General features: G+C 38.7%; 1 protein-coding gene across 2 annotated transcripts; it reads left to right on the top strand.

Annotated features, from left to right (window-relative positions):
- The first annotated feature begins 1,722 nt into the window (after nt 1-1,722).
- On the top strand, nt 1,723-10,381 carry LOC137885094 (N-acetylmuramoyl-L-alanine amidase-like). 2 transcript variants are annotated; one of them, XR_011104785.1, is made up of 5 exons: nt 1,723-1,913; nt 2,817-3,677; nt 4,406-4,616; nt 5,358-5,715; nt 9,925-10,381. XR_011104785.1 is itself a non-coding variant. In XM_068727241.1 (4 exons), exons 1-4 carry the CDS (start codon nt 1,841-1,843, stop codon nt 5,659-5,661), a joined length of 1,449 nt encoding a protein of 482 aa, XP_068583342.1. In that variant the 5' UTR covers nt 1,723-1,840; the 3' UTR covers nt 5,662-7,019. The 2 variants fall into 2 exon arrangements, 1 of the variants encoding a protein (XP_068583342.1); XM_068727241.1 differs by lacking the exon at nt 9,925-10,381 and having other exon boundaries at nt 5,358-7,019.
- Nucleotides 10,382-11,554: the final 1,173 nt, after the last annotated feature.

Here is an 11,554-nt window from a genome sequence, read left to right as displayed (position 1 = left end):
GATGATACAGATGCAGTGACGGGTTATATCTGACTAATATGGTAACATGGGGATGTGATCGACTTTCCATCAGCTGTGTGGTTCGGAAATTGTTGGCATCAGTGGAAAAAAACAAGAACCTCAACTGTTCCAGATTAATAAATAGACATTCAACACGATATGCAGTATGTTTGTCTTTAGAGCTGAAATGATTAGTTTCATTAATTGATTAGATGAGTGAGGGGACAGCTTTGTGACATACTGTAGGTACAACTTTGAGTTACTTGTACTTTAACTGGCATATTTCCATTTTATGCTACTTTCTAATTCTACTCATTTTGGAGGCACATATTGTACTCTTTACTCCATTACATTTATTTGACAGCTTTAGTTACTAGTTACTTTGTAGGTTCCGATTATTAACACAAAATATAAAATCAACTAATAAATTAGTTTATCTTCATTTACCCAGCACTATTCAGTTTAAAAAAAATTAAATAATAGTAACATTACAGTAGTGCAGCCTAAACATTAATGCATCACTAATTATATAATATATATTATTCTGAAATGATTCTGCATAATATGTATACTACCTTTACTTTTGATAGGCTATTTTAATTTGATGCTTTGAACTTTTACTAGTAGCAGAGCATTTCTACACTGTGGTATTACTGCTTTTACTGCTCTGACTGAACCACACTGCACAGTGAACACCAAAATAACATTTGGGAAGATTAGCCTCTAAACTTACGTCTTCTTTTCAGCTTTCAGTACATCACCAGCTTACTTCACCTGCTTTAGTTGTTGTTTTGATTACTTCCTGTTCTGAGTGTGAACGTCACAATGTCTCGTGACACCACTGACGATGCGTTGATGTATTACAGGAACATCCATGCTCCAAACACACAAGTTGTGGCTTTTTATTTAAGTACTTTGACTAGATTGTAAGTACAATTTTATCCCAGTAGGTTAAAATTATGTGACATTATGAAATAATAAGTAAGTCATTTTTTTTCGTCTTTTTTTTAGTACCTCACAATTTTTACATTAAAAAATATGATTTTTAACTGATATTTTTGTCAGTCAATCAGAATATTAACGTACTCAGAGCATTTTAATTTGTATCATTCATCTCAGTTTTCATTCCTATATTCAATATCTATATTTCTTTACTGGCAGAGATCAGATATATCTTTGTGGGTTCATATTGACACAAACTCATATTTAATGTTTTGATTTTAAATTGTTTAATGACTTAACATCTTGAACTATACTAACCTTCATAATTCTTCAGCCCTTTACATATAAAGTACAACAAGGCGGTCTTATATTGTTTTCCATAGTTTCCATGAATTAAAAGTTCATGTGATTAAAATGTTTCCTGACCTGGTGAGTGCACAACAGACGCCCACATCGCATGCAATGCTAAACATTAACCATAAAATCTGCTTTATCTTTCACAGTCTGTTTATTGAATGATGCACTGTTTACAAAAGAAGCTCTCAAGGCTGCGTGACAGTGACGAGTGACACAACCCAACATAAAAAGAAAAAAGCTCTTATTTGTAACTTGTGTAACAACCCTAACTGTGGGGTCAAGACTTTGTTTTGCTGATGGCACACTTCGACTTACTGTAGGCGGAATCAATAATTGGAGCCATCAGTGTACAAAGGGTACTTTTTCCTATTAGGACACAACACTGCAGTCATGTGTACACCTACACAAATACAATTACACAACTCCTCTCAGAAGTTATTGGGAGCACAACTGTGCTTTTCAGTTTACTTGCCTGTTGAGGTTGTCTTTTGTTCATATAGTCTGGAGAAACCTTAATTCAGCAACAAGCAGGAGATGCAACATGACTTTGTTTAGACTGTCGTTTTTTGTCCTGGTTTTATGCTACTTCTTTACTGTCTTTAGCAGGCCGACAGGTAAGTGCAGCTATTCAAAATATGTCAACATTTGTGTTATCTTGACTTATGATCTGCATTAGGCTACATAGTTTCTTTTTGGTACGCTGACAAGGAGTATTTACTTTCTAAACGACCTGTTATGTTGTGGTTCACTAATTCACTGAAATCTGTAATCTTTCATTCAAGAAAGCACTTATTTTTTTTAAATGCTTACCCTTCTTTTGAATTTTCTGAATATGAATTAACCAACCATTTTACAGATTCACTCAACACACACAGATATTAACAAATGTCTACATCGACCCCGTAGATAAATACCAAATCATATAAAAAATATATTTCTACTCCACTGCTCGTTTTAGTCGTTACTGCAAAACCTCTCCGTGTGAGTCCGTGACTTGCCGTGAGTCGGTTTAGTTTAAACAACAGTTAGCCCGCTACAACTGTTGCAATGGCGACGGTACAGGTTAAAAATGTCCACCTCTCTGACCGCCCTGCTACTTTGATTTGAATGAGAATGTCCTTTCTACTCATATTCTATTTCTATGGTTATGTCCTTCTGAGACTGTGACAAGGGTCGTTTTATGCCAAACTTTCTTACAATTAAAATACCAACTTAATATTGTTATATTTTGAGATATTGGGAGGAGGATGTCCAAAAATGAAAGGGAGGGTCCAAATAAAAAAGGAATCCACCCCAATGATTTCTGTATTTTCCCTAATTTACCTGTGATCTGAATATGGTCCCATCAGCATCATTAACTGTGACCTGTCTTTCCCAATTTAATCTGTTTCGCCCTTCTCTCTATGAGGTGAACGTTTTTGTTAAATTGTAATTGTAATGTCATTCAGGAAGTCAGAGTTCATTCACTGCAATCTTCTTACTCCACTTCTTTTGTTCCTCATTTGCATTGTTGTCAGGTGCCCACCTGCGCAACATGGACAGCTTCATCCGAGCCGTGGAGCAGGTGGAAGACTCCAACCCTGGTCTGTCCCCCCTGGCTCTGGTCCGGGCCCTGCGGAGGACCGCAGGCCACGATGACGTAATGACCATCCATTTTTTGGGAGTCTCAAATAATCTCACTGATGCTGAGGTCTTGGAGACAGCCATTCTCAATGCCTCATCCTTTAGCTTCTTTGACAAGGCCATCCACCACATTGTGACCAATTACGGAGAGGAACGAGGGGTGGTTCTCGCTCCAGATGGCACCACGGTAGCCCTTGGACCCTTACTGCTCGGAATCGAATCTGGATTGAAAGCCAAAATAGAGGGGACGCCAGCTGTTGGGATCTTCCCTCTCACTTTAGGCAGGACGCTGGGCTTGTCCTTCCTCAGCCTCAAGGATTTCCCACCATCTTTTCGGCTGGGGCCTAACGGGTGCTGGGACAACACGGACCGCCCTAAGTTGTTCAAGCTGTATCGGCCTGCCACACTGGCAACTGATGCTGTTATTAATGGAGGCATGGACGGAGTTATACTGGGCATGGACCTCAGCAACCTGCCTGCATCTGAGGAGCCGCAGGCCCTCAGTGAAGTTTTGAAAGGATACTATAGTTTTATTCTGCATGAGGGGGAGGGTCTCGATGCTGTGACCAGCCACGTCAGCCCGAGGCGAAGGGAGATCTCTCGATCCATTCTGGAGCCACTCGATCTTCACAGCCAGGTGATGGAGACACTAACATTAGTCTGGAGGTTGGAGAAGACAGAATGGTTTGCGCTGGACACGGATGTGGGGAAGGCGGTGAGGGATGGACTACAGACATTTGTACACAAGTACTGGGGTGAGCTATGAAATGATCAAAAAGTGCACTAAGGTACAAAGTAGGGCTGCAACTAGCCATTATTTTCATTATCCATTAGACTACCGATTGGATGTTTTGGTTCATCGAATGGTCTTTAAAACGTGAAAAATTCCCAAATCCCATGGTCTCTTTTTAAAATGTCTTGTTTCGTCCTACCAACAGTCCAAAGCCCAAAGAAATTTGGTTTACTGTCAGAGTATGAAAACAGAAATATATTCAACTTTGAGAGGACTGAGATTATAATATATAATATTTGTAGCTGATCTGTTTTCTGGCGATCAACCAATCAACTAATTGACTAATTGTTGTAGCTCTTACACTAAAGCACTTGCGATGGTTCAAGAACCCTCTAGTCTTTCTCATTGGTTACGATTATATTGTCATGTTATATTGTATATTGGAGTACACCTCTCCATCACTGCAGCAAGATGAGAAGTTAAAAAAAAAAAAAAAACTTTTTCAGAGGGCGTTGAGTTGCTTTTTATAACCACTCTAATGAAAATTCGGTAGGAGAATTATATATATATATATATATATATATATGTACACTGATATATCTGAGATAAGTTAATATCAGTCAGGCTCTAGAGTTGACTCTAGTCTTGGATCCCTAGTTTTGAGTGTTAAATATAAGCTTGTGGGTATGACGGCCAAATCTGTAGTGGTTTTAGTATCCTAACCCTCATCCTCTCTCCTCCTCTCGCCAGACTGCCCTCAAATCATCCCTCGCTGTCAGTGGGGGGCAAAAGCCCACCAGGGTACACCTATCCCACTGTCACTGCCCCTCCAATTTCTCTATGTTCACCACACCTATCAGCCATCCTCGCCCTGTTTATCCTTCCCAAACTGCTCTCGCGACATGAGAGCCATGCAGCGTTTCCACCAGGAAGATCGTGGTTGGGCCGACATAGGATACAGGTAACCAACCCTGACATCTTGGAAGAACACTTATTTTTTTATTTTTTTTAGTGTTAGAAAATTGATACCACTTGAGACCAGCAGTGATTAACCTAGCTTAGCATAAAGACTGTAAACTGTGGAAAACAGCAGGTCTGGCTCAAATCAGCCTAACAGCCCATCTATAGGTCAAGTAATTAACACGTTGTATCTTGTTTGTTTAATCTGTACACAAACAAAGATATTTTGTGGTTTTCCAGGGACTTAAGTGTTGATGCTGGGTAGATGGATGATCTGTTGTTCTTAAAGATATTGTTTCTGTACAATATGTTACTCCCTCTGAAACCACAAAGTGTTGCTGTTGTACGGATTAAACAATGAGATATCATTTGGTAATTGGGAGCTTTAGAAGTGCTGGTATGGTGGATTTTACATTTTTTACAACCAGGCTAACTGTTTCCCTCTGCTTCCAGTCTTTATGCTAGGCTAGGCTAATCACCCCCTGTCTCCAGCTCCATAATTTATGCACAGATATGAGCGTAGTATTGATTAACTGGGAATGAAAATGAAAATGGGGAACTATTCCTTTAAGTAGTGAAAATACTTCCATTTATTACTTCCATTTAATGTGAGCTGTAGTTTTTCCAAGAATTCTGCTGTTCTCTTCATGTCTGTTATGCACTTATCACAGAAATAATATTAAATATCTGGCACTATTTGCATCATAACATCAACCAACTTTTGCATCTTTGTGGCCCGCAGCTTTGTGGTCGGCTCTGATGGCTACGTCTATGAAGGCAGAGGTTGGAAACACCTCGGCACACACACCAGAGGGCACAATTCCATCGGGTACGGCGTGTCAATCATTGGTAACTACACTACCACCCTGCCGTCTCGCCATGCCAGGTACCTGCTGCGCCATCGCCTAGTCCAATGTGCAGTAGATGGAAGATGGCTGGCTGCCAACTTCACCATCCACGGCCACAGACAGGCGGTGAACTACACCTCCTGCCCTGGAGACGCCCTCTTCTCAGAAATAAGAGGCTGGGAACACTTCAGGGAATGAGAAGACCCCCACTGCCAGTTTGATATTCTCAAACATCATTAATGGCTCGTCAGGGTATGATGCCACCGCTGTGGCTTTTTATTTTTCTTAATTTTTTTCAACAAGTTTCATTGTATGAAAGGGCTCGTGGATGACTCTGGACTAGTTTATTTTTTTATTTTATGTAGATGCCATTCATACCCACATCTCTCAAGTACAGAATAAAATAAAATAAATGTTGCTTTAAATGGTGGTCAACCAAATGGATCTGTTATGCTCACATGTGGGGCAACCATGGGTTCAATACTGAGACTCTTTAGAGCTCATTCAGGTTTGGGTCCCCTGAAAGGACCTTACGACTAACGATATCAATGTACACTGTATCTTGGATCCAGTATACACCAAAGATACAAAGATAATCAGAATGTCATGTGCAGTGAACAGTCTTGATTGTTTAATATCTTTGAACGTCTATTCGCCTTTTTTGGCAGATGTTCAAATATGAAACATTGAATTTTTGAATCAGGTTAAGCAGTATGATAGAATTTTATTGGGCAAATAAAGCATAAAGATTATTTGATTTTATTTGTAATTATACTGGTGGTTATTTAGCTTGTAGTAACTGCTAACTGAGGCTTTTAAAAACCTTTCACCTTATCAATACAACAATAATGTTGTTTTTTTTGTTCCAAGTCTCAAGTCAGTGGGACAGTTTAAAAAAAAACAAAAAAACATACAGAAAGGCACTTTTAAGAACCTAAGTCCTACTTTACAATCATCTTATTTCTCCTCTCATGATTTTACAGGAAACTGACTCTCTAAAAACAGAAGAATAAAGAGATGACCAACTGTAATAAATGTGATAGTTTGTAATACCCAATATGTTTATTTGCATCAAGTCTTCCACTCTCCTTGCAAGGTGGATCTAGGACAGCTGGAACCAGCACATACAGATCTATTCTACATGTCTGACATTACATTACACATTACATTCACAGTCCAGTAAGTGACTGTTCCTCAAAGGTGTCTGCAGCTTCATAAGGAAAAATGTCTCAATTGTTAATTGCTAATTTGGTCATCATTTAAAACTATTTTTTGACTGATCATTGACTCAGTATATCCAAACTAAAGTATTTTCTAGAGTCTTTTCATTTAAGAATACACTGATGTATTTCTGTGCTGAACAACCATTACTTGCTAAAGGCTAAAGGAATATTAGTGGGTAAAGCTGCAAACTGTAGAGTAGAACCAGTGTGAGGACAGTGACATTAATCATTGTGTTAAACTGTGAGATATTACTGTGATTATAATGAGGTGATTTAAAGACCAGCAGCAATGAAGAAAAAAACATACAGTGAAATAAAGTGAAGTGCATGCAGGACGGTTTGTTACAGTGTCTACTTCTCACTAATCGGAAACACAACAAGGTTTCAGTTAAAGACCACACAGTAAATACTCTAAACTGTAAATAGAGAACTTTAATTTCCACACACAATCACAAGTGAATCACTCAAGTTTCAGTGGAGTTGTACAAATTGTGCAACTAAAATGCCAAAGTGGCAAAATTCTTCAGTCGGCTGATAGTGGCACTGAAAGACGCAGCAAAGGGCTACAACTGATTATTTTCATTATTGATTAATGTGCAAATTATTTCCTCAATTAATCAATCAGCCTAATTGGTCTAATGTCAGAAAACTTCCCAGAACAACCTCTCAAAACCTAAGGTGAAGCCGGAACTGAGGAGGTATTTTTGCCAGAAAGAAACACTGATTAATTAAATATCAAAAGATGCCGATTCATTTTCTGTCGATTGACCAACAGATGAAGTTTTTCAGGTCATCAGACCCCAACGTTTTCCAACACTTTTACGTGACCCACTTCTCCTCACACGCTGACACTAAATAACCCGACCTGTGCTGCTGAACTCAACAGACTGTTTACTTTGTAGAGGTCATCGTACAATGGGAAGATGCAGCAGACGAAGAACAGGAATAAAATAAAGTAGACTATAGACAAGCAGCCAAAGCTTCACAGTGAGGAAGCTGAGACAGATAAGTCATTATTAATAAATGACTCATAAAATAAGCCATCAAGCACAAACGCCAGTATGATTTTTAACCCATATTATGGTAAGCCTTTACAGCAGGTTATTAGGACATCAGCACCATCTGCAGGTTCTCGGTGGTTAGGTTGTTATTATGTTTAGATGAAAATTTAGGAAAATCCCTATTAGGCAAAACAAAAATGAAACGAATTAGACTATTCAACACCAGAATTACATATGTGGCATTGTAAAAAAGTCTATGCAAGAACATATACCATATAAAGACCTGTAAAATATCGGGCAGCTCATTGAATTCTATAAGATAATAAAAATGAAACAGATGTAGACTTGTGTGCAAATCTCAACATTCCTCAAATGAAAGGGATTTGAATGTGGACAAATCATCCAACATGCTCTCTGATCGCTGCTACTTTGCCTGGTTTGCAGCCTGACACAGTGAGCTGCTGACTGAGCAGAACGAGCCCGTTACAGTCAGAGAGGCCTGTTTCTTATAAACCTGTCACGGTTTTGCATTTTGTTTAGTTGTTTCTTCTGTTTTATTTTGACTTTCCCTGCCTCTTGTGTCTTTTGTTCACTTCACTTTCTGCCCTTGTATGTTTTCCCGCCTTTTGTGATTGTCTGCCCCGGCCTTGACTGAACCCTGCTGTGTCTCATCACCTGCACCTCCCCAGTGTATTTAAACCCTGTTTACTACGCCATTAAACGTGACAAAACCAGCTGATTTCATCCTGCTTTTCTCCACTTTGTTCACTCCAAAAAAGGATGTACAAAAAATGACAGGCCATACCTGGCTCCTACAAGATGTATGTTGCGCCGAGGCCTTAATCCTGTTCTGTTTGATTTCTCTCTAAAGGTGAGAAGGCATCACACACCATGGCAGAGACGGATGTGGGATGATGTATTTCTGTTTCGAACAATGCCACCATTACTTGCTAAAGGAATTTTAGTGGGTAAAGCTGCAAACTGTAGAGTAGAACCAGTGTGAGGACAGTGACATTAACCAGTGTGTTAAACTGTGAGGTATTATTGTGATCCCAAATTGTTGTTGTATTCAAATAACCTAAGGTTTGTAATGAGTCACACACTTTGGCAAGTATTAAAGACTTGAGAAACTTTAAATTAATGGAGGATATCTGTTTACACCTTTTTGATGCACATCTCTGATCTGAAGACATTTACACGTGGAGTGTGTTCACCTCCATTTGGATTGACATCAACCTACGGAAATGGTAATTAAATAAACACTGTTGTAATGAGGGACTCTATTAAGAGTATGCGAGTAAAGCAGATGTTCCCACTCTGTTGATCGTAGACCTATGCTTTTCCATTCTGCCCACATCTGTCTTTGCCATGGCTTGTGATGCCCTCTCACTAAAAACATCCCATCTCACTCTCTCTGCCAATCCCAGGTACCCTCTCTTGTGCCACCCACCCCATAGGTAGCTAGAATATGTCACTCACAGGTTTAACAGCTTCACAGAGACCTTCACTGACCTCCTGAACTAAGTAAATGCAATAACCAATAGCTGTGACACGGTGTCCTTCTGTTCACTCCTTTGTACAAACGTGCAGTCCATGGTCGTATTTATGCCAGTCTGTGTACTTTTAGTTTTGTTATAACTTTGTTATGACGGTTTGCCGGTGAATAAAGTGGAGAAGCTGGATGAAATCAGCTGGTTTATAAGAAACAGTCCTCTCTGACAGTAACGGGCTCGTTGTTTGTTCTGCTCAGTCAGCAGCAACGAGAGAAGTTTGACCTCACAAACTGATAAACTGAGCTGATAATATCAGCTGTATTTCTGACAGAATAGCTAACACATTCATCACAGTTAATTATATCTACTGTATTTCTTTTAGAAAAAATAATGCATTTCTTACAGTAAACGTTAGCTAATAGTGTATTTCTGTCAGAAAGGTGAAAGCATTTATCACAGTTAAGTAATATTATCTACAACATTTCTGTTGGAAATGTTAATGCATTCATCACAATTATCTACAGTTTTTCTGTGTGGAAGGTTAATACATTTGTCACAGTAAATGGTGTATTTCAGACAAGTTATCTTAGTTATTTCAGGTAACTTCTATCAATTTGGCATCATTTTGACAGCTTTTTGTCAGTTACCACACTGTCTGTAATTCTCATTGGATTGGTGTTCTTTTAAATTATAACATTGGTTGTTAAATTATTATTTGACCTATTATTTCCTTTTGTATTTCAGTGAAATGGATTCTTACCCTTTACTGTCATTGGACAGTTTTCTCTGCAAAGAACGTCATCCAGATGTTAAAAGGACCGTACACAACATACCCAACAATGAGACTCGGGAAGAGTTCATGTCAAGACGCTTGGAGGAATTAGAAAATATTGGGATTGGAAAATTCAGTATTAACTGATGTTAATAACGAACAAAAAGTGTCCTTGATGTATTCTTTTTTGTTTACTGCTTGATACTGTAATAATAATAATAAAACAAACTAAAACAAAAAAAACAAAGCTAAAATGTATTGACTGCACTGCTGAAAAATGTAAAAGTGGCAGAATAAGAACCTTAATTACAATACCAAAAGAAGCTGAACACTAAACTGAGATACTGTAAATGCTGGAAATTTGAAAAAGAAGTCTGAAAAAATAAAAATAATTCCCACAAATGTGTCTGTAAGTATAGTATGTGCAGTGTTTACAGTATGTATGTATAGAGCAAGAATACAAGAATGTGCATGCTGCTGTATCAGCATTCACATTAATAACTAATAATACCGGATTAACTTGTGCATCCTTCAACAGAACTACATGGTTGAAACACAATGTTTTCTTCTTATGTACTTATCATATGCTTATCCAATTGTTTTTTAAAATATGGACAATATGATGTCATAACATTTTAGATATGAAGCTGTGGGAGGCCAGGTCCACATCTTTCACTCTCTCCCTGATGGCTGCTATGGCTGTCCTCAGGTACAGGGACCTGTAATGAATATATAATATCTGTGAGAAGCATTGTATACCCCACACTATGTCTGTCCCTAAACTTGGGGGAAGGCGTTTGGTGATTCGTGCACATTGTATACTCTGTGTGTGTGAGAAGTCTATGCACTATTTCTAAACTGATAAAACTTTATTCATGACAGCACTGATGCTTGCTCCAGCTGGGTTTGCATTTCCCTCCTTGCATTTTTATCCGTCCTTTAAGTATGCCGCTAGAGACGTAACCGACATGTATTTTGGTGGACCTACCCGGCGCTCTAGTTCCTTCACTGTATTTTGCATCTGTGTGTGAAAATATGATTACGTGTTAAATTACAATACGATTACAATACATCAAAAACAGAGCAGTATGTCGAATTAGAAACATGAAAACTGGTCTACAATGAGGGCAATGGCAGAAGAAGTCTCTAAATCCAGAAATATATGCTGAAAACTACTTTTCTTTGCAATGTTAAGGTTTCAGCACTTTTGGGTTTGTACAGACTGAAGTGTGGCCCTTTTTACTTTACATTAGATTTGTGGCTAATGTGGTGGAAAGTCTTCTAATGCTGAAATACATAATACCAAAAACCAGGTTGTCTTTTAAGTATTTATTCTCTGCGCAGAGAGGGTTCAATCATCACAACAGAATGCGTACAGTCTCAGTGAGGAAGAACCTCGAAAAAAGTGAACAAGCTTTTTTTATACAGAATGCGCAAAGGTGGGGGCCGATGGCCAACGTTACAGACATCTCGGTCTCAGACTTTTGGTCTCAGACTGATGGGAACAACAAGTGAAAACAAACGGCCAGCAACCAAAACAAGTGGCCCAAAGGCCTTGGCATGGAACAATCTCATACAACACAGTTAGTTATCTATGTGAAC

The sequence above is a fragment of the Cebidichthys violaceus genome, unplaced genomic scaffold (genome assembly GCF_023349555.1).
Source record: "Cebidichthys violaceus isolate CVI_PGR_0920_01 unplaced genomic scaffold, fCebVio1.0.p SCAF_4, whole genome shotgun sequence".
In the NCBI taxonomy this organism is placed as follows: Eukaryota; Metazoa; Chordata; class Actinopteri; order Perciformes; family Stichaeidae; genus Cebidichthys; species Cebidichthys violaceus.
Note: the sequence above shows the minus strand (reverse complement) of the source record. Positions and strands in the feature narration are given on the sequence as shown.